Genomic DNA, 27980 nt, shown 5'->3' on the forward strand with positions numbered 1-27980 from the left:
TTCTCAAATTTAAGCTGATTGGGCTTTTAGTTCCTCAAACATTTCTGCTCTGGAGACAGAAATTATCTCATTGGTTGAGTTAAACGTCTGTGGGCGGGGCCAGAGAATAACCTTTTGCTGAAAGTTGAAAAGATAAAACAGCAGTGAAGAGAAAGAAGACCTTTGGTGGATGTTTCTGATGTTGGTTGAGTTGTTGTGTGATTATCTTAAAGTTTATCAGTGTGTGACTCCCTCTGGTGGATGTTGTGGAGTATTGTGTTGTCTTTGCTCCAAAGGTTTTTGTACAGAGTTTTGGTGTTTTCTGTCACTTTGGGCTTCACAGCACAGTAGTACACAGCAGAGTCAGATAACGGAAGCTTCTGGATCAGCTTGTTTTTTTCTGCAGAGACTGTGGGTTTGCTGTCACTGTGGGCCTCACAGCACAGTAGTACAGAGCAGAGTCTGTTACTGCAGCAGAGGAGATCTGCAGATCCACACAAAGCTTTTCTTCAGACAGTCTAGTAGAGAACCTTGTGTCTGATTGTAGAGACTCTCCTGGTCTGGTAAATCTAAGCCCTGAAATGTACAGGAGAAACTCTGGTGGTTTCATAACAGAAGTAATGATCCGTAGCAGTTATAGTCTTGGAGTATCTGTAGGACAGGGTTACAGTTACAGAGCTGCCTTCTAAACTTTTGTCTTCTTTCTCGACTGGAGTGAGTTCTTCACAGCTGACACCTAAAGGAAGAGATCACTTTTCATTTTTAAACATTTTCAATAAATGAATCAGTTATAAAACATTCACATCAAACACAGAAAATGCTGAATATTACTTGCCTGCTATAATTGAAATATACAGTAGAGAAATTGCACAATTATCCAATGACAGCATTCTGGATAAAGTGGTCTGTTTTGTTCATTGATTTATGTTTATTATAGAAGTTCCTCTCTCTTCTATGGTTGAGTTGAACAGCTCAGCTCCTCCCTGAGTCTCTCCATCTCCTCGTAGCTCTGTATTTTCACTTCTTTCTGTTAACTTCTAAGGTAAGTGATTCTAGACTAAATCATATTGAAGTTTAACAGTGTGTAACTCCCTCTAGTGGATGTTGTGAGGTATTCTGTTTCCGTTGCTCCAAAGGTTTTTGTACAGAGACTGTGGGTTTGCTGTCACTGTGGGCCTCAAAGCACAGTAGTACAGAGCAGAGTCTGTCACTGCAGCAGAGGAGATCTGAAGATCCACACGATGCTTTTCTTCAGACAGTTTAATCTGAAATGAATATGATGAAGTCTGGTGGTTTTCCTGGATATTGTCGATACCAGTAAAACTCATCATTACCAGTTGCTTGTTTGGAGTATCTGTAGGACAGAGTAACAGAGCTGCCTTCTAAACTGTTCTCTTCTGTCTCTACTGGAGTGAGTTCTTCACAGCTGATACCTAAAGGAAGAGATAACTGTTATTTAATGGTGTAAAAGACTTATTCACAATCAGATGTTATTAGGATTCAATTGTTTCAAGCTGCATAATCTAACATACCTGTTAGAATGGAAAGAAACATCAGAGAAAACACACAATGCTGCAGTGACAGCATGTTGAATAAAGGTAATGTTGATGGTTTGTGTATTGATCTCTGTTGAATATAGAAGTTCCTCTCTCTTCTATAGTTCAGTAACAGCTCAGCTCCTCCCTGAGTCTCTCTGTCTCCTCGTAGCTCTGTAGTTTCACTTCTTTCAGTTACACTACTGAGGTAAAGTGATTCTAGACTATATCATACTGAAGTTTAACAGTGTGTGACTCCCTCTGGTGGACGTTGTAAAGTATTGTGTTGTCTTTGCACTAAAGTTTTTTGTACAGAGTTTTGGTGTTTCCTGTCACTGTGTGCCTTACAGCACAGTAGTACACAGCAGAGTCAGACACCTTAGCTGAGGAGATGTTCATGTGGATTATTCTCAGATCCTCCACTTCAATTGTCAGTCCAGGGATTGGACTTTTCAATATTCCTCCTTTTCCTAAATGAGAGATGATGAATTCTGGTGTTTTTCTAGAGGCCTGTACTATGAATCAAGATCAACTTGTCCTGGATTTCTTTCAGTTACCTGACTTCACCTAACCTAACAACCACGGTCCCACATAACCTGTATCACAACTCTGGTTAACAACTAGTTCAATCAACCCAGGACTTCCCAATCCAGCGGCGTGTTCACATAAAAGAGGCGGTGTTTGCGCACCATGACCAATCGCAAACATCTACCAGAGCCGCATATTTTACATAAGAAGAGCAAACTATAATTCTACATAAATATGAAGAACACAGACACGGTTTAACAGGCAAAACGCAGGAAGGAAAGCTGGCAAAAAAGCCGACGCTGTTTTGTAAATCACAATGCTTATCAATATCACTTCCAGTGGTGTAGTCCACGTGATAGCTCCAGGATGTCTATATACCCACTTAAAAATGCCCAATGACACGTAACATATTTTCGATTATATTTTTGATAGATTTTGAATTGTTATCCGTGCTTTTTTCTAAGGTAACCTATTTTTTTTTTTTTTTTGCATAAAAGTGTATCGGAATGCAGGAAATGAAGTCGTTGATGCTTAAAACTTCCCTGGGGGAGGACACCCAGACCCCCCACTATGATATGCCCCCCTCCTCCCCCAGATGCAGATTCTGGCCAATATACAGTACAGTACACCCACTACAATACATTAGACTAAACTGGTCACTTCCCCATCAGTCAGGACCAAGATCTGACCATAATTACACTTTTGCTTTCCATAAACTGTCGTTGCTTTAGGCTTTTATTTCAGTTGCAACCCCAGCAGTGGTACGCAATCGTGAGAGAAAGAAAAGAAAAAGCATAAAAACATAATTTAAACCGATGTGCGCATTGGCAACACACAGCTAAAGAAGCCAACAAATAGCCTATAAGTAATTCCCTCCGCTGAAAATCTATCTTTCATAAAGATACCCATCAGGGAATGTTAACAGGGTTGTCAGTCTCTAAATGTTTTAACTTTTATTAGCGCACCTCTCTCTCTCTCTCTCCACCGAGCTCCAACTGATCTTCTAAGAACGGTGACGCCGTTATCAGTCGAGTATTGATTGGTCAGTGGGCGGTGCTTTTATACCAGTTGATCTCTGATCTCCAACTTAACCTGCTCCTGACCAGGTTAGGCATTCAGCATAAGTTACCACGGCGATTGAACCCGATCACAAGTGATCCACCTTCGTAGTACAGAAAACCCTGGGTTGAACCTGAAGTTAGCTCGTTAACGCCAAATCTCGCTTCGTAGTACAGGCCTCTGGATATTGTCGATGCCAGAAGAAATAATAACTAGGTGACAATTCCAAGTATCTGTAGGACAGAGTAACAGAGCTGCCTTCTAAACTGTTCTCTTCTGTCTTGACTGCAGTGAGTTCTTCACAGATGACGCCTAAAGGAAGAGATAACTTCTCATAGCATTTTATAAAACTCATTGATTCAATTGAACAGATATATAAAATACTGAAATTAAAGTGTTCCTCAATGCAGAATCTAACAAACCTGTTAGAATAATGAGAAACATCAGATAAAACACAAAATCCTGCAGTGACAGCATGTTGACTAATAATGTATAGTAATGTTGATGGCTTGTGTATTGAACTCTGTTGAGTATAGAAGTTCCTCTCTCTTCTATATTTCAGTAACAGCTCAGCTCCTCCCTGAATGTCTCTTTCTGCGTGGATCAACTTTTCAGGGTTTACAAACACAAGAACGATGAAGAATTTGAATGAATGTAATTTTATCACTAAATATCTTAGTATAGTTTAATTTGACCTGATTCACAGAATTTTGGGAGGAAAATTCAATCTCAATTCCAGGCGTAATCATTTTTAGAAACACTGTATATTATAAAAACCAGTGGCCACAATTACTACATTTTAATTTAATGTTGAATTACCGATTGTCTGAAAAAACGGAAATAATATCATCCAAACACATGTAAACAGACAATGAGGGGACCAGGGCTTAATTTGAGCCGGAACACAGCAGAACATGTTCTGACATTGGATCCGGAACCTTTTTTATTGGATACGGCACCTGCTGTGTCACTATGAAAAATTAATTGCGTAAATGAAAAAACAAAATTCTGTTTTTGTAGTGTTCAATGTTGTTATCTGTCTTCTTAGGCTTTATTCCTCATTGAAGTACCACACAAATCTTGTGTTTGCATTTTCAATGCGCTTTGAGGGGAATTTTCAGGGTAAAATAGAGGGGGCAGAGGGACTGAGGGAGGGGAAGCACTTTAAGTACACATGCGCTTGTGCTGGTTGAGATTGCTGTTAGCCTCGTTTCACTCAGGGGAGAAATGTCAAAAAGACACCAAAGTTTGCTTAACTTTTTCAAATACGCTGGCCAGTCGGGTCCCAAACAAGCAAAAATCGTTTCCGCCGATCAAGAATGTGGAGACATTACATTTCATCCCCAGGAAGTGCATGTTCTGAAATTAAAATAAACATTGCCCTGATGTACACACAGCATTGTTTAGGTTGTTTTATTCAGAGAAGCTACGTAGGCAGTGTAAATTTTTTTTTTTTGTTCCGTAAACCTCCAACCCCAGTTTTGAGTTGCCGGATCCACCAACCCACTGCGATCCAGGACCTCCCACTTTACAAATTAAGCATTGGAGGGGACCTAGGATTGAACCCTGTGGTACACCACAATGAATCAGCCTTAAGAGAAAAAAACAAACTTATTTTATGAAGATGAGAACAAAACTATGACCTGTTTCTGTGATGCTAACCAGAGTTGAAATAGAGCTCTGTTGGATGTCAAGGGAATTGCTGCTACAATCAGTTATGAGGTATTGTTCATAAACACAATATCCCAAAACACCTCATTATCATCAGTTACTGTTGAATGAAACACTTTCCCTTTCATCTTTAGTGCTTCATTTTCTGTTATTGTCAACTCTACGAAGAATCTAGACTGTGTCATTACATACTGTTCAAAGTTTAAAAGTGTGTGACTCCCTCTAGTGGATGTTGTGGAGTATTGTGTTGTCTTTGCTCCACAGGTTTTTGTACAGAGTTTTGGTGTTTCCTGTCACTGTGGGCCTCAGAGCACAGTAGTACAAAGTAGAGTCAGACAGCTGAAGATTCTGGATCTTCAGAGGAACTGATGTCTTGTTGATTGTAGCATCAAATCTGTCCATCTGGAACTCTGGAGCATTATCTTTTGTGTTTGAGAAACGCTTAAGCATGTACTTTGGGAAATCATTGACTTCTTGTTTGTACCAGAATAAAGATGGACTTAGATAAGTTGTCTCAAATGTACAGTCAAGAGTAACTGTCACTCCTTCAGTAGTAATGACATCTCCTGTTGGCTGGATCACTCTGTCTTCTCCTTTACACTCTGGGGAAGAAAAGAACATGCAGAGGAAGAGATTAAGTAATAAAGATGATTGACTAAAGAAAAACAATCAGTAGTTTAAATAGTTACCTATCCAGAGAGTCAGAATCAGGATGTTAGTCAGCCAGTGTTTCATGTCTGCAGTGAGAGGGGAGGAGAGAGAGGAAGAGCATTGATACTCTGATGGATCTGGGCCTTCACATCATTGGTCCTTCCTCTTTATCATCTGTCGGTTCCAGTCGCTAGTCCTTTGGCAGACCACGCAACCCCCGTCTATTTTTAGACTTTTTATATTTTTATATATTTTATCGCTATTTTTAGACTATGCGATGGGTGTCAAAAAGTGCTGGTTGTTGCTGTTTTGCACATACCTCTTGCCGTCCTTGGAAAATTGAGGGTGTTATGTCTTGAGAGTTTATTACTCGTCTGCTGAATTGAAAGGGATTGAAGCTGGCTTGGAACAATGGGGGAGTGGGTCACTGGCTATTTTACACTTAGCTAGCTGTTAAGCTTACCTTGATTTATGTAAGCTAACTTTGTTAGCAGCAGTAGCGGCCAGGTTGCCGATGCAGGTGGGTGTATACAGCGTTCACAGCATCAGTGCTTCCTCACTCCTCTCCAGCTCCACCCTCTCATCTAAACATGCTCACATCCATTTTTAATGCAATCAAGATGGCAGCACCCATAAAGGCAAACTCGACGACTCTGAGCAGCTCTGCACAAACCAATGGGTGACGTCACACACACTCTGTCACACTAGCAGCTGGAACCACAGGGACTCTGTTTAAACTGGAAATATCAGAATCCATCTGATATGAAGCTGTGGTTTGAATACCACTTCCCTCCTCTTTGAAGAGTAGTCAGATATCTGTGTTCAGGTTTTTGTACAGCCTCTTCTACACTTTGTATCACTGTGTTTCTAGAGCACAGTAGTAGAGACCTGTGTCTGCCAGGGTTAGTGTCTTTATGGTCAGTTCAGTTGAGTATACTGTTGTTATGGATTCATATCTTATCTTATCTGGGATTTATTCACTACTACTAGCTCCTCTAGCTCCTTTCCAGAGTATAAACTGAGGTGCCTGAAGGTCAGAATGATGTCTGTACCAGGAAAGTGCAGGATTGTTGATCGTTGTCTCATATTCACATCTGAGTGAGACAGATTCTCCTTCTCTTTTACTGACTGCATTCCTTACAGGATAGATTTTGTTTCCAGCTATTAATCCTGAAAAAAGTAGAGAAAATGAAGTCATTAGACTAACATTGTTCATGAGGCTGAGAGGAGAAGACAGTGACAAATGTCAACTGTATATTGTTACTCTGGACAGAAACAGCTTAACTATTCAGAGATTTCTGCTGTGAACTGAAGTTTATATAAATCTTTAGAAAATAATAAAACCATGTTCTTCTTTGTATCTTACCAAAGAAAAGAGCAGCAAGAATAATCCACAGCCAATGTTCCATCTCTACAACAAGGTTTAAATCAACAGGAGAAACTAGCTGATGTTCAACATTCAGTCTGAGAATTGTTCTCTTCACAGCAGCACTTATTATTGACTGAATGGTTGAACACAGTGCAGAAGTATAGCACCTCCTACTTGATAATGTGGTCCTTTATCAGTGTGTGACTCCCTCTAGTGGATGTTGTAGAGTATTGTGTTGTCTTTGCTCCAAAGGTTTTTGTACAGAGTTTTGGTGTTTCCTGTCACTGTGGGCCTCAGAGCACAGTAGTACACAGCAGAGTCAGACAGCTGAAGCTTCTGGATCTTCAGAGGAAAGGACTTATTCTTGATTGTAGCATCAATTCTCTCTTGTGCTTCAGAATCATCAGTTTTTCACAGAGAAACGTTGCAGCAGCATCTTTGGGTAATCATTTTCTCCTTGTTTGTACCAGAACAACGTTGGACTTGGATCAGTTGTCTCAAATGTACAGTCAAGACTAACTGTCTCTCCTTCATTAGTAATGACATCTCCTGTTGGCTGGATCACTCTGTCTTCTCCTTTACACTCTGGGAAGAAGAGAACATGCAGAGGAAGAGATGAGTTTATAAAGATGATTGATTTAAAGGAGAACAATCAGTATTTTAAATAGTTACCTAGCCAGAGAGTCAGAATCAGGATGTTAGTCAGCCAGTGTTTCATGTCTGCAGTGAGAGGGGAGGAGAGAGAGGAAGAGCATTGATACTCTGATGGATCTGGGCCTTCACATCATTGGTCCTTCCTCTTCATCTGTTGAAGATCTCTCAACAATTTGTGATTGTCCTGAACAGTGTGTGACTCCCTCTGGTGGATGTTGTTTTGCTTTTCCTCCAAAGGTTTTTGTACAGAGTTTTAGTGTTTCCTGGGAAAAAAAAGTCTTCCAGCAGCTTGTCAGTGTGTCAGCTTGTGTTTTTGTACAGAGACTGTGGGTTTGCTGTCACTGTGGGCCTCACAGCACAGTAGTACAGAGCAGAGTCTGTCACTGCAGCAGAGGAGATCTGAAGAACCATTTTGGTTTTATCCTCACTTACAGAAACAGGCAGTCCAGAGTTTATTTCATTTTGCGTTCCAGAGTGAAAGATGATGAACTCTGGTGGTTTTCCTGGATATTGTTGATACCAGAAGAAATAATTACTAGTTGACAATTTCAAGTATCTGTAGGACAGAGTAACAGAGCTGCCTTCTAAACTGTTCTTTTCTGTCTCTACTGGAGTGAGTTCGTCACAGCTGATACCTAAAGGAAGAGATAACTCTGTTATTTCATGTTGTAAAAGACTTAAAACATGATTCACATTCAGATGGTTTTAGAATAAAACTTTTTCATGCTGCATAATCTAACATACCTGATAGAATGGAGAGAAACAGCAGAGAAAACACACATTGCTGCAGTGACATCATGTTGAATAAAGGTAATGTTGATGGTTTGTGTATTGAACTCTGTTGAATATAGAAGTTCCTCTCTCTTCTATAGTTCAGTAACAGCTCAGCTCGTCCCTGAGTCCCTCCGTAAAGTGATTCTAGACTACATCATGAAAAATATTGAAGTTTAACAGTGTGTGCCTCCCTCTGGTGGATGTTGTGGAGTATTGTGTTGTCTTTGCTCCAAAGGTTTTTGTACAGAGTTTTGGTGTTTCCTGTCACTGTGGGCCTCAGAGCACAGTAGTACACAGCAGAGTCAGACAGCTGAAGCTTCTGGATCTTCAGAGGAACTGATGTCTTGTTGATTGTAGCATCAAATCTTTCTTTCCGGAAATCTGGAGCATTTTCTTTTGTATTTGAGTAATACTTCAATATGTACTTTGGGAAATCATTGACTTCTTGTTTGTACCAGAATAAAGATGGACTTGGATAAATTGTCTCAAATGTACAGTCAAGAGTAACTGTCTCTCCTTCAGTAGTAATGACATCTCCTGTTGGCTGGATCACTCTGTCTTCTCCTTTACACTCTGGGGAAGAAGAGAACATGCAGAGGAAGAGATGAATCAATAAGATGATTGATTAAAGGAGAACAATCAGTATTTTAAATAGTTACCTAGCCAGAGAGTCAGAATCAGGATGTTAGTCAGCCAGTGTTTCATGTCTGCAGTGAGAGGGGAGGAGAGAGAGGAAGAGCATTGATACTCTGATGGATCTGGGCCTTCACATCATTGGTTCTTCCTATTACAGTTTTTCTCAATTGCTAAAACACAATTTCTGAAATCTTGCTCCATTTTCTAAAACATTAAACACAAAACCTCATCTTCAAGCACTATTTACAAAACCTCGGACTCCTCTCGCAAAATTAAACTTTCGCCTCAAAACAGTTTTACCTGTGATCAAAATCAAACACTGCTCTCAAATCATAAACAACGTTATCAAAATGATATTCATTATCAAGCAGTCAGTAAACAATACACCAAAAAATAGAAAACACGTTGTTCAAAACATATAGTTCTCAGGAAGAAGTACATTTTTAATCTCAAAACAAATTTATATATTTTTCCGTCATTGTCTTTAGATGAACGAAAACATGTTCTATCATAGTAGCTCAAAATTGATCAGCAATTACTACTCTGATTTGCTCTTTTCATTTTTTTTGTTCTTCCTCCTCCTTGTACCCCTATTATTACAGTCCTGTACCCTGCATCTCACAAACTTGTCCTTTGTCTCTGTGATACTGTAATTCTTGTTATATGTTGTTATAAACCTACAACCAGTCAAAATCTATTGAGCAGTCAGTACTGTTACAGTAACAAATGGATAGCACAATGTTCAGGGCCATACACTTTATTCATTGTACATTATACAGCCTACAATGCACTGTACTACAGTATATAATACTAAAAGGGACAAAAATCAAAGGAGTAAACATGTGATCAATGTGCTTCTTCTTGTCTTTTGACTGGGTCAGGCCAGAGCACTTCGTCGACATCACAAGCAATATTGTCCCTCCTGAGGCAACGGGGGAAGAAGCCTGTTGTGTGCCGTATCCATCCCTGACACCTCTCATACTCACTCGTCTTCTTCCTCTCACATTGTTTCTTCTATCCATTCTCAGACTTTCTCCTTCCCACCTTCAACAACCTCTTTGCTCTCTGAACTGACTTATATTGGATGTGTCACATCATTTGAAAGAAGTGAAATCAATTTTGAGTGGTTGTGTTCAATCGATGACGTTTTCTCTATTTGTATTTGATTGTTGCCACTTGTGTTTACTAGTATGGATGACATGTGTGTTTGAGTACAGAATGTGTTTTGAGAATGACCCTCCAAGAGGGTGTGATCATGGCAGAGAGAAACGTTTTGGATTTATTACCTCAACACAATGTCTCCAAACAGGTTAAATGAAGAATTTGATAGAAATCCTTTTCTGTAATGTCTTTTTTGTGATATTGTGTGTGGGATTGGTCTAATGTGAAAAATAGTGTAAATGTGGGATAGTGGAGCACATGATGGTATTTTGTTTCATTTTTTCATTGTCTGTGTGCAGATTGTGTATATGTAATTTTATCACTAGTGGTTTTATGTGTTGACTATGGTAAAGGTGGCACTTAGGCCCATCAAGGCCTTGGTAATCAGTTTAAATGAGCTCAGCTGATTGCAGTTTGTGCCCTATGTACATGCTTGAGCCACTGATATATGCTTTTTGACTTAGGAAGACCCAGCAGGGGTTGAAACATTGCAGCACAATACACTTATGGGAGTATCAGCAGAGTGTGGGCATTTCATTCTTTTCAATGGAATATAAACTGCCAGTGATATCAGAGTTTAATTATTTAGTGTTTCAGTGTCTATTTGGAATGCAGATCAACATGTTGAAAAATGGAAAGAGCTCATTGTGGGCTCATGGCCCACAGGGTATGAAGAGGATTTAGTAGGTAAGTCAGTGTCCATTTATTTGTTGTTGTCATGGTGTCTTGTGTTTGAACCATCATACAGTTGGTTTGTCATTGATGTGGATTTGCTGCTCATGTGAATCCTCCCACAGTGTTACATTAGCAGCTGTAACCACAGGGACTCTGATAAAACTGGAATAATCAGAATCCATCTGATAGGAAGCTGTGGTTTGAATACCACTTCCCTCCTCTTTGAAGAGTAGTCAGATATCTGTGTTCAGGTTTTTGTACAGCCTCTTCTACACTTTGTATCACTGTGTTTCTAGAGCACAGTAGTAGAGACCTGTGTCTGCCAGGGTTAGTGTCTTTATGGTCAGTTCAGTTGAGTTCTCTGATGTTTTGGATTCATATCGCTTATCTGGAATATATTCATATGATGCGTAGTCTTTTGCTCCTTTCCTGAGTATAAACTGAGGCGCCTGAAGGTCAGAATGATGTATGTACCAGTAAAGGTAAACATCGTTATCATTAGTCTCATATTCACATCTGAGTTTAACAGATTCCCCTTCTTGTTTAATGACTTTATCTTCTCCAGGAGAGATTTTGTCTCCAGCTATGATTCCTGAAAAAGTAGAGAAAATGAAGTCATTAGACTAACATTGTTCTTGAGGCTGAGTGGAGAAGAGAGAAGAAAATGTCAATTTACAGTTTTACTCTGGAAAAAAAACAGTTCAACTATTCAGAGATTTCTGCTCTGAACTGCAGTTTATATAAATCTTTAGAAAATAATAAAACCATGTTGTTCTTTGTATCTTACCAAAGAAAAGAGCAGCAAGAATAATCCACAGCCAATGTTCCATCTCTACAACAAGGTTTAAATCAACAGGAGAAACTAGCTGATGTTCAACATTCAGTCTGAGAATTGTTCTCCTCACAGCAGCACTTATTATTGACTGAATGGTTGAACACAGTGCAGAAGTAGTGCACCTCCTACTTGATAATGTCGCACTCTAGTGGAGGTACAACGTTCATTACAACAGTGTAGAAAAAAGTCTTGCATCAGCTTGTCAGTGTGTCAGCTTGTGTTTTTGTATAGAGACTGTGGGTTTGCTGTCACTGTGGGCCTCACAGCACAGTAGTACAGAGCAGAGTCTGTCACTGCAGCAGAGGAGATCTGAAGATCCATTTTGGTTTTATCATCACTCACTGAAACAGACAGTCTATAGTTTGTTTCATTTTGCGTTCCAGAGTGAAAGATGAGAAACTCTGGTGGTTTTCCTGGATATTGTCGATACCAGAAAAAATTATAATTATATTTAGCTTGTTTGGAGTATCTGTAGGACAGAGTAACAGAGCTGCCTTCGAAACTATTTTCTTCTTTATCAGCTGGAGTGAGTTCTTCACACCTGATACCTAAAGGAAGATATAACTGTTATTTCATGTTGTACAATGCTCAAATGATACACATGCAGATATTATGGGAACATAACTTTTACATGCTGCATAATGTAACTTACCTTTTAGAATGGAAAGAAACAGCAGAGAAAACAGACAATGCTGCAGTGACAGCATGTTGAATAAAGGTAATGTTGATGGTTTGTGTATTGATCTCTGTTGAATATAGAAGTTCCTCTCTCTTCTATAGTTCAGTAACAGCTCAGCTCCTCCCTGAGTCTCTCCGTCTCCTCGTAGCTCTGTATTTTCACTTCTCTCTGTTACACTTCTATGGTGAAGTGATTCTAGTCTGTCACTGCAGCAGAGGAGATCTGAAGATCCACACGATGCTTTTCTTCAGACAGTTTCGTAGAGAACCTTGTGTCCAATGTCAGAGATTCTGCTTTCTTTGTAATGTTCATCCCTGAGATGAATATGATGAACTCTGGTAGTTTTCCTGGATATTGTCGATACCAGAAGAAATAATCATTGGTATCAGCTTTTTCTGAGGATCTGTAGGACAGAGTAACAGAGCTGCCTTCTAAACTGTTCTCTTCTTTCTGGACTGGAGTGAGTTCTTCACAGCTGACACCTAAAGGAAGAGAAAACTTTGTTATTTCATTTTGTAAAAGACATAATGAATGATTCACATTCAGATGGTATTGGGAGTAAACTGTTTCATGCTGCATAATCTAACATACCTGTTAGAATTGAATGGAAATGCAGAGAAAACACACAATGCTGCAGTGACAGCATGTTGAATAAAGGTAATGTTGATGTTTTGTGTATTGAACTCTGTTGAATATAGAAGTTCCTCTCTCTTCTATAGTTCAGTAACAGTTCAGCTCCTCCCTGAGTCTCTCCGTCTCCTCGTAGCTCTGTATTTTCACTTCTCTCATTTAGACATCTATGGTGAAATGATTCTAGACTGCATCATGAAAAGTATTTTTTAGTTTTAACAGTGTGTGACTCCCTCTGATAGATGTGTGGTGTATTATGTTGTCTTTGCTCCAAAGGTTTTTGTACAGAGTTTTGGTGTTTCCTGTCACTGTGGGCTGCAGAGCACAGTAGTACACAGCAGAGTCAGACAGCTGAAGCTTCTGGATCTTCAGAGGAACTGATGTCTTGTTGATTGTAGCATCAAATCTTTCTTTCTGGAAATCTGGAGCATTCTCTTTTGTGTTTGAGTAACGCTTCAGCATGTACTTTGGGAAATCATTGACTTCTTGTTTGTACCAGAACAAAGTGGGATATGTGACACTGGTCTCAAATGTACAGCCAAGAGTAACTGTCTCTCCTTCAGTAGTAATGACATCTCCTGTTGGCTGGGTCACTCTGTCTTCTCCTTTACACTCTGGGGAAGAAGAGAACATGCAGAGGAAGAAATGAATTAATAAATATGACTGATTAAAGGAGAACAATCAGTATTTTAAATAGTTACCTAGCCAGAGAGTCAGAATCAGGATGTTAGTCAGCCAGTGTTTCATGTCTGCAGTGAGAGGGGAGGAGAGAGAGGAAGAGCATTGATACTCTGATGGATCTGGGCCTTCACATCATTGGTCCTTCCTCTTTATCATCTGTTGAGGACAGAGGTGGGACCAAGTCACTGTTTTGCAAGTCACAACTAAGTGTCAAGTCTTTTTACTGACGTCCCAAGTCAGGACAAGGATGTGCCGAGTGAAGTCCTAAGTCAAGTTCCAATTCCTTAACTTTGTGTTTGGAGTCCTAAACAAGTAATAAAGCAATCTCCACCAAATGTAGACAACAGAGTTATAATAAATTAATGCATTCATGTTTTTATCAAGTGCTACTGGACTTATTAACTCTGACTCTGCACTCTCATACTTTCATAATGTTTAATGTTTAAAAAAAAAAAAGATATGTTAAATAAGGGAAAAAAAACAATGATATTGTGGCAGTCTGCAACAAATAGGTCCTAGAGTTCTACAGTTAGTAGTAAAATTAGTCACTTACTTTATGGATCAATAATCTGTAAATGCATGTGTAAAAGAGAATGTAAATATTTGAATGAACATACCTCTAGCTCAGGTTCAAAACACACCAACTGGATCACATAGAGTCGGAAATCTTTTTTTAAATGAAGGGAGTAACTTCACATTACCCCCATGGTTTTACTGCTATAACCTTAGCAGATTGCAGCACGTAGCCTTTAACTTTAGACGTCATCTCAGTTTGGGTGAACATCAAATGATGAATTAAGGAGGAAACCCAAAGAATCCACAAGAATAGTCATTAATGTCCGACATGGCACCGCTGTTAATGAAATTACTCAGCCTCAACTTACCGTTCTTCGTGCCGCTTCAATCAAAGTTTGAAGTTGTTGCATATCCATTTGTAATTTTTGTCCTGCATGTTTTGCATATTGCAATTAATTTTTTGTTGGCCACCACATTTAGTCTTTATATGTAAATGGAATGATCTTTATTTCCAACTAGAAAATTCTGCTAGAAATGTTGACAGTGTGCCTACTACTTGGTGCACATCAAGGTTATAATCGTTAACGAAAACTAGGTGGGAAAAAACTTTGTTGTTAACTGAAATAAAAAAAAAAAACGAGGCATTACAAAAAAACGATAACTAAACTAAAACTTTAATATCTGTTGGCAAAACTAACTAAAATAAAATAAAATTATCGAGTAAATGTCCTTAGTTTTCGTCTTTGTCGATCTTTCATAGAGCAAATAACGTTATATCTCTCCGACCATGACATTTCATGTAGACATGTATAGTTTCCGACTGGGAACCCAGAAATTCCAACATTCCACGTCAAATTGAACACAACATGTCTGTGGCTCCGTCCCTCTCGCCTGGCATCATAGTGGTACCGAAAGTCAGAAGAAAGCGGCAGTCCTATTTGATTATGACTGTGTCAGATAAAAGCGCCTTGCAGTGGAAGGTGGTAAAATATGTGGTCAGTTTATTACAGGGAAAAATCCCACGAATATGAAAGTACATTTGAGAAGCACACACAAGCTAGGAGGCTAACCTAGCTTACCTTAACAAGGTAAAGAAGAACGCAAAGCCCCCTTTCCCCGAAACAGAAGCTAACCCCGGTAACGTTACGGGCATGGATGTATGGGTACAGGGTATGGATGTATGGGTACAGGGTATGGATGTATGGGTACAGGGCATGGATGTATGGGTACAGGGCATGGATGTATAGATACAGGGCATGGATGTATGGGTACAGGGCATGGATGTATGGATACAGGGCATGGATGTATGGATACAGGGCATGGATGTATGGATACAGGGCATGGATGTATGGATACAGGGCATGGATGTATGGATACAGGGCATGGATGTATGGATACAGGGCATGGATGTATGGGTACAGGGCCAGGCAGCATGACAGAGACCACAGCAGGACAGAGAACACTACAGGAGGGCTTTCACCGGCGACTGATAGCTGCTGATTTGTAAATACGCAGGAACACCAAAAGCGGGAGGAAGCGTGGGTTAATATGTGGATTATTCTGGGATGTCTACACAACTGTGTGAGTCAATTGACTTCAAAAAGTTCGCCACTTTACTCAAACCAAAGTTGAAAACACCTGTTCATGTCTTCTTTAGTCTGTTGGTTATTTAGGTTTTTTTCCTGGAACACGTCACTTACACATTTTGCACATACTGCGTCTTGTGTAGACTGTTTACATATTTATGACCATATGAGGCTACATTTTATGTACTGGTGTTATTGTTGAATACATTGTCAGTACATATTTCTAAAAATGTATGATGTTTTTGTTCAGTTATTATTACACAATACTTTTTCTGATCTTTTTGAATCCCCCGATAAATAACCCATATTACAAAAAAGACTAAAACTAATAAAAATTAAACTAAAACTAAGCATTTTCAAAAAATAAAAACTAAACTAAACTAGCAAACCCGCTTTAAAAACTAATTAAAACTAAACTGAATTTGAAAAAAAAAAAGTCAAAACGAAATAAAAATAAAAACTAATGAAAAATGCAAAACTATAATAACCTTGGTGCACATCCGAATAACACTGGCTAACAGTAAATCTGCTGTTTGACACGGCCTACAATAAAGAGTCTCCATGATAGGAGGATAGGATAGGAGTTTGTGTTGGGTTATTCAGAATTTTCGAGAAACATCTTTCATACATTCAGGGTAGTATTCAACTTTCAAATGACAACACTTTTTAAGATATTCAACCTTCTTTGAGACTTTGAGACATTTTTACATTAGTGTGTTTTTGATAGAATGTACAGACTCAGAGTGGCATTATTTAAGGCACAGTGAGCTTCCAAGTGAAGCCGTGTCCAACTGCTGCACTGAAATACCAGGAGGACAACAGAAACAGGCCCTTTTCGGACAGCTACTGTCCTCACATTTCTGACACAACACACACCATTCTTGCACAGGATGATCAGCAGGGTGTCATGATATCTCTCACAGTATTAAATATTAAGCGATAGGAGTTAGGGTTTTTGAGATAGAAGTAGGACTATCTAAGGTGCGGCAGAACCTCGACTCTGTGAAAACAGCTGTTGGTGTTGAGGAGTGAAGACAGTTAGGAGTCAGTCAGTTGTGCCTCACAGCACAGTAGTACAGAGTAGAGTCTGTCATTGCAGAAGAGGAGATCTGAAGAACCATTTTGTTTTTATCCTCACTCACTGAAACAGAGTTGGTATTTTGCATTATTTCTCCTGATTCCAGATGAGAGATGAGGAACTCTGGTTGCTTTCCTGGATATTGTCGATACCAGAAGAAAAAATCAGCAGAACCTTTGGAGTATCTGTAGAACAGAGTAACAGAGCTGCCTTCTAAACTGTTCTCTTCTTTCTGGACTGGAGTGAGTTCTTCACAGCTGACACCTAAAGGAAGAGATAACTGTTATTTAATGTTGCAAAAGACTCAGATGACTCATTTTAGGTGTTATTGGAATACAACTTTTCATGCTGCATAATCTAACATACCTGTTAGAATGGAAAGAAACAGCAGAGAACACAAACAATGCTGCAGTGACAGCATGTTGAATAAAGGTAATGTTGATGGTTTGTGTATTGAACTCTGTTGAATATAGAAGTTCCTCTCTCTTCTATAGTTCAGTAACAGCTCAGCTCCTCCCTGAGTCTCTCTGTCTCCTCGTAGCTCTGTATTTTCACTTCTCTCATTTACACTTCTAAGGTAAATTGATTCTAGACTACATGAGGAAAAATATTGAAGTTTATCAGTGTGTGACTCCCTCTGGTGGACATTGTGGAGTATTGTGTTGTTGTTGCTCCAAAGATTTTTGTACAGAGTTTTGGTGTTTCCTGTCACTGTGGGCCTCAGAGCACAGTAGTACACAGCAGAGTCAGACAGCTGAAGCTTCTGGATCTTCAGAGGAACTGATTTTAACTTGGAATTGAGTGTAGATGAAAATCTCTCCCTGAACTCGTCTGCTGTGTTCCCTTCATCCCCTTGAACGCGGATGAGAATGAATTTAGGGCTGTTGTTTCCATCCTGTTTGTACCAGAAGAGATAATCAGTAGTTGAACTGCTGTTATATTGACAGCCAAGTGTTACTGCCTCTCCTTCAGTAGCAGTCACATCTCCTTTTGGTTGCAGCACGTTGTCTTTTTGTGCTCTGCATTCTGTAAAACAACAACAAACAGAATCAGTGTGCTGTTAAAGAATCATATCAATGTTGGATTGATATCAAAGAAACAGAGTTGTGTTCATACCAAGGCTCATAGCAGCCAGCAACACTGAGATGAACAGAGGCTTCATATCTGCAGTGTGGAGTAACTCTGAGCTACAGCAAGTATAAAGAAGGCTGTGATCTCTCTGTTTAGTCTTCATCAACACTAAGTTGGTGGATTAGAAGGAGGAACCTGATCACAGTGACAGGACTCATTCACAGCCCTGGGTTATTCCCCCTACTGACAACTTTACACCTAACACATGTTGTGCCTCTCTCCTTTCTTAGTGTAACATTTCTTGTATGAAGTGGTCTTTGTAGTTTTCAGCTGACATGGTTCCTGTTTAACAGCTGGGGCAGATTCACTGTGTTTTCAGTCGAGGGTGAGGAGATTTTGCTTCCACTACTGAAGGCGATGTTGTATCAGTGATCAGGAGAAGGAACTGAGGAGCTGATCCAGGATCCTGTCGATACCACTGGAGATTATCAGCTTTAACTGAATAGGTACAGGACAGAGTAACACTACGGCCCTCTGATGAAAAGACTTCAGCACTGCTGGCAGTAATATCATCTTCCATCGTGTTACCTAGTGAGGAAAACAACATGTTATATTTACACTTCTGTTCCAAACTCACATATCCAACATTTGAAAAACATCACACCTATTAGTATAGTATAGTGATAAAGTGATGACATCTAGATTTGTATCTTTGACATGTTAACGTTTGATCTAAAATCTGAACTCGATCTGTAAAACTTTGAAAATATCGTTGTATTTCAGGATTTATAATCAAAAACATACATACCTATGAGAGTGAAGCAGAACAGAATTGCAGTGAGTTTTTCCATGTCTGCAGAGGTGAAATGCTGTTTATGAATGTTCAGGATGAATACGTTTTGTGAGTTGTTTGGTCTGATGTTCACAGCTGGAATCAAACAGTTCTCTGTCATGAAGACACCTCTGCAGTCAGTAGGAGGAGACTCAGATGTTGAATTAGTTTCATTTCTTCAAGTCTTCATCACAACAGTTCGTTTGTTTAAATATCACAACACATGTCCATCATAAGATTAACGGGAACCTGTGGTTAATAGTTATAGAGTTTTCGGAGTTAAACTCCAGAAGCGTGTCCTGCGGGCTGGTCGGCCGTCACACACACACACACGCAGGCACACACACACACACACACACACACACACACACACACACACACACACACACACACACACACAGTCTCACACACACACACACACACACACACACACACACACACACACACACACACACACACACACTTTTCCACAGTGCAGCAGGCAGAGGTGGGGGAGAGAGAGATACCCGTTTCTCTTCGGGAGACTTGTTTAAATTATGACAAATATGCTATATACATTAGATTTAGTGTTTAGTTCATACTTTTTTTGGTGTATTTGTTTTCGGATTTTAACGCTATAAAGACTGTTGCCGTGCTTGCGTCACTCCCTTACCCCTCCTACCAGTCCCTATGGCCACTTGGCCAGTGCGAATGCAAATGGAAAAAACTGTTTTGGGGGAGAGTAGTTAGTAGATCTGCTTAGAAGTGGACTTTTCCTATAACTACGTTCTTGTAACTACTTGGTCAGAAAGTGGCTAATGTTTCAGTGTCTGAAAAGTCTCTTCTTTCTAAACGTTAGTTGGTTTTTAACTGGTGCTCCCCTTTTGAGTTGTGACCTGTACTTTGGCAGCAACAGAATAAATTTGTGGTGAGGAAGACCAATAAACCCAGTCTCACGGCAGTGAAATGGTCACGTAATTTAATCTATTGATTCGTGTACACAGACACATTTATCTTGTTTTTTTTCGTGGTGGTCAGCACGTTTTTTTAAACTATGTATTTCAATGGGAAGCATCTTTCGTGATCACAACATGACTACGGTAGCCAGTAGTATGAAAGGCCGAAAATCCGTGTAGGGAGGTTTTTTGGGGTGGAGGATGGGTCAAACAACATAGGACTCATAGATCGTGTCCCGCGTGTCACAGGACTTTCACCCAGGAGAACGGGGATCGTGTCCCGCGTGTCATGTTTCCTTTCCCCGTTCTTCTTTTCCTAAACCCAACTTCCGTGGGACCATCATGGAATTTTCGGCGATCGTGTTCATTTCACGCCCGTGCTGTGATCACGAAAGATGCTTCCCATTGAAATTCATTACTTTACAAAACGTGCTGACCATCACTGAAATATTTTTATGAACGTGTCCGTGTACATGAATCAATAGATTCAAAATTACGTGAACATTTCACGAACTGCCGTGAGACCGTGTTGGAACAATAGGAGGACGGGGTTTTGATATATATGCATTGGGGATATTGCCATAGCATAGGTCCAGTATGTTGTGCATTCTAGTGGCGACTGTAACATATTACTCCAGCTTAGGTAGATGTGTGGTGACGTAAAATCCCCCAGTAGAAATACTGGTTGTTTGCCAGTTTGATTGACAGCCCTGTTGTAACTGTCTCTTATTTGTTTGGCAGAAAGTGTAAAATCAACAAGAAATACTTGAACATCTGACTTGTCATGCCCTTTTTATAGCATGCTTTAATGGCTTCATGCCGGCGACAGCCGTGGACAGAGGCATTATATTTTTTGTGTTATCCGTTCGTCAGTCCATCCATTCTCATAAACTCAATATCTCAACAATGTCTGAACAGACTTTCTTCATAGTTGCCATAAACATTCACTTGAGCTAAAGGATGAACTGAATTGATTTTGATTGTCCAAGATCAGTACAACCTCACAAAACCTCTTTATGGCCATAACTCAATAATTCATATGCTAATTATGACACTGTGTCTACTATTACAAATGTAGGATTAGGATAAGATGATGAATTGATGACACTTTATACCCCAAAGATTAAAGGTCAAGGTAAAAGTCTTAACTGTGACATTGCAATGAGCTGCAAAAATGCATTTGTGGCCGTTATTCAACTCCATAACTCAGAAACAGAAGTGGAGACATTTGGTTGGATACTGGATTGGTGACACTAATCTTTAAACTGATAGATAGATAGATAGATAGATAGATAGATAGATAGATAGATAGATACTTTATTCATCCCGAGAGAAGTTTTAGGCATCCAGTAGCTTAGACAACCATAACACAACAAACACATACACACATGAGATGATTATATAGATCTTCTGTGCTGCTGATTGAAGATGTGTGTAGAGCGTCAACGTTTCGCCAAAAGTACACCTAATACCTTTTACTAAATTCATTTTAAATATAAATGTGATTCTACTGAAATTTTCTGTGGGTTTTCATGACATGAATTCGAAACTACCAGTGTATACAGGGTATCTGTCTTCTCCTTTACACACTGTTGAAGAAGAGAACATGCAAAGGTAGGGATTAATCAGTAAGGAGAACAATCAGTATTTTAAATAGTTACCTATCCAGAGAGTCAGAATCAGGATGTTAGTCAGCCAGTGTTTCATGTCTGCAGTGAGAGGGGAGGAGAGAGAGGAAGAGCATTGATACTCTGATGGATCTGGGCCTTCACATCATTGGTCCTTCCTCTCTATCATCTGTTGAAGATCTCTCATCAATTTATTGTCCTGAACAGTGTGTGTCTCCTTCTAGTGGATGTTGTGGAGTATTGTGTTGTCTTTGCTCCAAAGGTTTTTGTACAGAGTTTTGGTGTTTCCTGTCACTGTGGGCCTCACAGCACAGTAGTACACAGCAGAGTCAGACACCTTAGCTGAGGAGATGTTCATTTTGATTTGTTTGTCCTCCACTTCAATGTTCATTCCAGGGACTGGACTTGTCAATATTCTTCCTTTTCCTAAATGAGAGATGATGAACTCTGGTGGTTTTCCTGGATATTGCCGATACCAGAAGAAGTAATCATCAACAGCTGCTTGTTTGGAGTATCTGTAGGACAGAGTAACAGAGCTGCCTTCTAAACTGTTCTCTTCTTTCTCGACTGGAATCAGTTCTTCACAGCTGACACCTAAAGGAAGAGATCATTTCTTATAGCATTTGATAAAACTCATTGATTCAACAGATTAAGAAAATATTGAAATTAAAGTTTTCCTCAATGCAGAATTTAACAAACCTGTTAGAATAATGAGAAACATCAGATAAAGCACACAATGCTGCTGTGACATCATGTTGAATAAAGGTAATGTTGATGGTTTGTGTATTGAACTCTGTTGAATATAGAAGTTCCTCTCTCTTCTATAGTTCAGTAACAGCTCAGCTCCTCCCTGAGTCTCTCTTTCTCCTCTTAGATCTGTATCTTCATCTCTCTGTTATACTTCCTCCAGTTAACAGACTGGTGGCAATATTTTGTACCATTTTGTTGTTTATCCTTCTAAAATAAGAATTACATCAAATTAGATGCAATGATTTAATGCTTTGATCACCTTTTCAGGGTTTACAAACACAAGAAGGATGAAGAAGTTGAAACATCATTTCATCACTACATATATTTTTTATTGTTTTTATTTAACCTTTATTTAATCAGGTAGGCTGTTGAGAACAAGTTCTCATTTGCAATGGTGACCTGGCCAAGAGAAGCATAAGCGTGAAGGACAACATACAGTTTCACATTCAATACAGTACAAGAAAACAGAATAGAACATGGTCCATGAAGGCTGCATAAAGTAAAGAGTTAAGTAGGCATTACAAAGCCGGTGCAAAGTGAGGTGTAAGGAAGTCGATGGAAATGCGAAAGTGATATGGTAATAACACGAATGATCATGAATAGACAGTCAAGTGCAAATTGTGGTCTAGTTAGTGAAGATATAACGCAATGTGTATGAAAAGACTATATGAATGATAAAACGTGGTGAAGCGTCAGTTAGTGCAAATAGTGGTCTAGGTAGTGATGTAGATCAGTAATAACAAAATGTACATGAGTAAGCAGACTATATAAATGCTGAAATGTTGTAAAAAGTCAGTATACAATTGCTGCATAATGTGGTCTAGATAATCACATTATGCACTATCTATCTTAGTATAGTTTAATTTGACCAGAATCACAGAATTTTGTGAGGAAAATGTAATCTCAATTTCTGCCTTAGAAACACTGATAAAAAACAGCTGCCACAATTACTGGACATTAATATAATGTTGAATTACAGATTGTCAGGAAAATGGAAATAATATTGTCCAAAGACATGTAAACAGAGAATGAGGGGACCTAGGATTGAACCCTGTGGTACACCACAATAATGCCCTGTTTACACCATGACGCTCACGGGTTAAAACGAAAAAATATATTATTGGAATTTACTTTCATTTATACGACGACGGCGGTTTTGGGGCTTAAAAACACAAAAAAACTTAAAAACGCTCCACCGTCGCGTTACCGTCTAAAGGGTAAAAACGCAAAAGTCTGAAGACAGCGGTGTGGAGAGAGACAAGAAAAAGGCGTCCAGGTAGTCTGTTGTTACGGAGTAGGCTACAGAAATTATAGGCTCCTGTTATCTAAAAAATTCCAATGTGATGGTTCAATATTTTTTAATGATTTCGACAATGTGGATAAGGTTGTTATAGTTCGATGACCATATGTAGGCTATTCATTTGAGCCAGAGTAGGCTACAACGTTGCGGATGAAGAGAAAGAGAGAGAGAGAGCGAGTGGCAGCGGCCAGTGGGCAGAGGTGGGTCTGCTTCAGCCTCCTCTGACCGCTGCCTCTCGCTCTCAAGCAGCGGCTGAAGGCTGCGAGGCTCAGGATATTGGTAGTGCTCCCGTGGGTGTTGTGCTGTGGCTTAACAAGGTCAACTGTGCCGGTCATCATCAGACAAACATGCAACTCCACCTCCTCGTCTGTCCAGACAAGCTTTTGTTGTTCTCGTCGACATGTTTTGGTTTGGCGCTACTAAGGAGAGAAGTAGAAGGAAGGTTCTACCTAGGCGCGTGTACTTGGTGGTGTTTTGTGGCAGTGCCACCTAGCTGCCTGGTGTGCAAACTACATCGAATTTCACAGACTTTTGCGTCACCATATGCACGCAGATTTCCCCCCGAAAATTCTCGTCTAAAAGCGGAATAAAAAGTGAGAATGCAACGCCACTTTTGTGTTTTCTCTTCAGATTGTTTCCGTCTAAACTTAGCCTAAATCAGCCTTAAGAGAAAAAACAAACTTCTTTCATAGAGATAAGAACAACACCATGGGCAGATTCTGCGATGCTAACCAGAGTTGAAATAGAGCTCTGTTAGATGTCAGGGGATGTGCTTTTAAAATCAGTTATGAGGTATTGTTCATGAACATAATATCACACCTATTAACACCTTCACATCATTGGTCCATCCTCTTTATCATCTGTTGAAGAACACTCAACAATTTGTAATTTACCTGAAGTTTAACAGTGTGTGACTCCCTCTAGTGGATGTTGTGGAGTATTGTGTTGTCTTTGCTCCAAAGGTTTTTGTACAGAGTTTTGGTGTTTCCTGTCACTGTGGGCTGCAGAGCACAGTAGTACACAGCAGAGTCAGACAGCTGAAGCTTCTGGATATTCAGAGGAAAGGACTTATCCTTGATTGTAGCATCAACTCTCTCTAGCCTTCTAGAATTATCAGCTTCTACAGAGAAACGTTGCAGCATGTACTTTGGGAAATCATTTACTTCTTGTTTGTACCACAACAAATTGGGACTTGCTCTAGTTGTCTCAAATGTACAGCCAAGAGTAACTGTCTCTCCTTCAGTAGTAATGACATCTCCTGTTGCCTGGATCACTCTGTCTTCTCCTTTACACTCTGGGGAAAAAGAGACCATGCAGAGGAGATAAATTAATAAAGATGATTACAATAATCAGAAGGATTAAAGAGTTACCTAACCAGAGAGTCAGAAACAGACAATAAGAATAGTCTGGATTTTAATTAACTGATGTTAGATTAAATGATCATTAGAAGGTACTAGATTACAATATACATGGTCTGTTTTGCTGTTCTGTATAATAAACATTAAAAGCACTTAACAGTTCAGTTAATTGTGAAAAATGCTGAGAGAGAAAACATATTCATATCTTACCAAAGAAAAGAGCAGCAAGAATAATCCACAGCCAAAGTTCCATCTCTACAACAAGGTTTAAATCAACAGGAGAAACTAGCTGATGTTCAACATTCAGTCTGAGAATTGTTCTCTTCACAGCAGCACTTATTATTGACTGAATGGTTGAACACAGTGCAGAAGTAGTGCACCTCCTACTTGATAATGTCGCCCTCTAGTGGAGGTACAACGTTCAGTACAACAGTGGGGAAAAAAGTCTTGTCACTGTGTCAGCTTGTGTTTTTGTACAGAGACTGTTGGTTTGCTGTCACTGTGGGCCTCACAGCACAGTAGTACAGAGCAGAGTCTGTCACTGCAGCAGAGGAGATCTGAAGAACCATTTTGGTTTTATCCTCACTTACAGAAACGGACAGTCCAGAGTTTGTTTTTTGCATTATTTCTCCTGATTCCAGATGAAAGATGAGGAAATCTGGTGGTTTTCCTGGATATTGTCGATACCAGAAAAAATAATCAGTACCATTTGTTTGATTGGAGTATAACCAGTGTATACAGGGTATCTGTCTTCTCCTTTACACACTGATGAAGAAGAGAACATGCAAAGGTAGGGATTAATCAGTAAGGAGAGCAATCAGTAGTTTAAATAGTTACCTATCCAGAGAGTCAGAATCAGGATGTTAATCAGCCAGTGTTTCATGTCTGCAGTGAGAGGGGAGGAGAGAGAGGAAGAGCATTGATACTCTGATGGATCTGGGCCTTCACATCATTGGTCCTTCCTCTTCATCATCTGTTGAAGATCTCTCAACACTTTGTAATTTACCTGAAGTTTATCAGTGTGTGACTCCCTCTAGTGGATGTTGTGGAGTATTGTGTTGTCTTTGCTCCAAAGGTTTTTGTACAGAGTTTTGGTGTTTCCTGTCACTGTGGGCTGCAGAGCACAGTAGTACACAGCAGAGTCAGACAGCTTAGCTGAGGGGATGTTCATATGGATTTGTTTGTCCTCCACTTTAATCTTCAATCCAGGGATTACATTATTGTTTCCTTCTTGTCCTGAAGCAGAGTGGGAGATGAGGAACTCTGGTGGTTTTCCTGGATATTGTCGATACCAGAAGAAATAATCGCCCAATGACATTTCCAAATATCTGTAGGACAGAGTAACAGAGCTGCCTTCTAAACTGTTCTCTTCTTTCTCTACTGGAGTGAGTTCTTCAAAACTGACACCTAAAGGAAGAGATAACTCTGTTATTTAATGTTGTAAAATACTTAATATATGATTCACATTCAGATGTTATTAGAATAATTTTTTTTCATGCTGCATAATCTAACATACCTGTTAGAATGGAGAGAAACATCAGAGAAAACACACAATGCTGCAGTGACAGCATGTTGAATAAAGGTAATGTTGATGGTTTGTGTATTGAACTCTGTTGAATATAGAAGTTCCTCTCTCTTCTATAGTTCAGTAACAGCTCAGCTCCTCCCTGAGTCTCTCTGTCTCCTCGTAGTTCTGTATTTTCACTTCTCTCAGTTACACTACTAAGGTAAAGTGATTACTAGACTACATCATGTTGAAGTTTATAAGAGTATGACTCCCTCTGGTGGATGTTGTGGAGTATTGTGTTGTCTTTGCTCCAAAGGTTTTTGTACAGAGTTTTGGTGTTTCCTGTCACTGTGGGCCTCAGAGCACAGTAGTACACAGCAGAGTCTGACACTTCAGCTGAGATGATCTTCAGATCAACTTGATTTTTCTCCTTATTCAGTGTAGCATTCAGTCGAGGGTGAGGAGGTGTTGCTTCCACTACTGAAGGCGATGTTGTATCAGTGATCAGGAGAAGGAACTGAGGAGCTGATCCAGGATCCTGTCGATACCACTGGAGATTTTCAGCTTTAACTGAATAGGTACAGGACAGAGTAACACTACGGCCCTCTGATGAAAAGACTTCAGCACTGCTGGCAGTAATATCATCTTCCATCGTGTTACCTAGTGAGGAAAACAACATGTTATATTTACACTTCTGTTCCAAAGTCACATATCTAACATTTGAAAAACATCACACTTATTAGTGATAAAGTGATGACATCTAGATTTGTATTTTTGAAACGTGTAACTTTGAACTCCATCTAAAATCTGAACTGGATCTGTAAAACTTTGAAAATGTCTTTGTATTTCAGGATTTATAATCATAAAGATACATACCTATGAGAGTGAAGCAGAACAGAATTGCAGTGAGTTTTTCCATGTCTGCAGAGGTGAAATGCTGTTTATGAATGTTCAGGATGAATACGTTTTGTGAGTTGTTTGGTCTGATGTTCACAGCTGGAATCAAACAGTTCTCTGTCATGAAGACACCTCTGCAGTCAGTAGGAGGAGACTCAGATGTTGAATTAGTTTCATTTCTTCAAGTCTTCATCATAAACTGTGTTTCATTAATTAAAAGAATCCAGACTGTCTCATAAAATACACTGTAGTTTATCAGTGTGTGACTCCCTCTAGTGGATGTTGAGTATTGGGTTGTCTCTGCTCCAAAGGTTTCTGTACAGAGTTTTAGTGTTTGTAGCACCTAACATCAACATGAGTTGAAACAAAAACATAAAACACTTTTCATCTTTAGTGCTTCAGTTACTGTTATTGTCAACTCTACAAAGAATCTAGAGCAGGGGCCACCAACCTTTTAGAAACTGAGAGCTACTTCATGGGTACTGAGTCATAGGAAGGGTTACCAGTTTGATACGCTCTTCTGAAATAACTAATTTTCTCAGTTTGCCTTTAGTTATATATGATTATTAATGATTAATGATACTCATCTATGTGAAGACACTGATCACGTTAATGATTTCTCATTATCAATAATTATCAACAATGACTTAACAAGGTGGGAAACAGATAACATCAATATTCAATTTTCATTTTTAGAACAGGCCTGAGGGCTACTCATGTGGTCCTTGGGGGCTACCTGGTGCCCGCGGGCACCGTGTTGGTGACCCCTGATCTAGACTGTATTATTACATACTATTCAATGTTTATCAGTGTGTGACTCCCTCTGGTGGATGTTGTTAGAGTATATTTTTGTCGTTTCTCCAAAGGTTTTTGTACAGAGTTTTGGTGTTTCCTGTCACTGTGGGCCTCAGAGCACAGTAGTACACAGCAGAGTCAGATAGCTGAAGCTTCTGGATATTCAAAGGAACTGATGTCTCGTTGATTGTAGCATCAAATCTGTCCTTC

At 39.5% G+C, this 27980-nt stretch overlaps 2 gene segments (V, D, J or C); both read right to left on the reverse strand.

Moving 5' to 3' along the window:
* Positions 1 to 7370: 7370 nt before the first annotated feature.
* LOC118495857 lies at positions 7371 to 18789 on the reverse strand. The segment is given in 4 exon segments: positions 7371 to 7377; positions 11763 to 11882; positions 18137 to 18356; positions 18577 to 18789. Coding segments are annotated over 4 exon segments (492 nt in total).
* A 5711-nt stretch (positions 18790 to 24500) lies between these two features.
* On the reverse strand, positions 24501 to 27186 carry LOC116037170. The segment is given in 3 exon segments: positions 24501 to 24507; positions 26438 to 26738; positions 26955 to 27186. Coding segments are annotated over 3 exon segments (453 nt in total).
* Positions 27187 to 27980: the final 794 nt, after the last annotated feature.

The sequence above is a fragment of the Sander lucioperca genome, chromosome 9 (genome assembly GCF_008315115.2).
Source record: "Sander lucioperca isolate FBNREF2018 chromosome 9, SLUC_FBN_1.2, whole genome shotgun sequence".
Taxonomy (NCBI): domain Eukaryota; kingdom Metazoa; phylum Chordata; class Actinopteri; order Perciformes; family Percidae; genus Sander; species Sander lucioperca.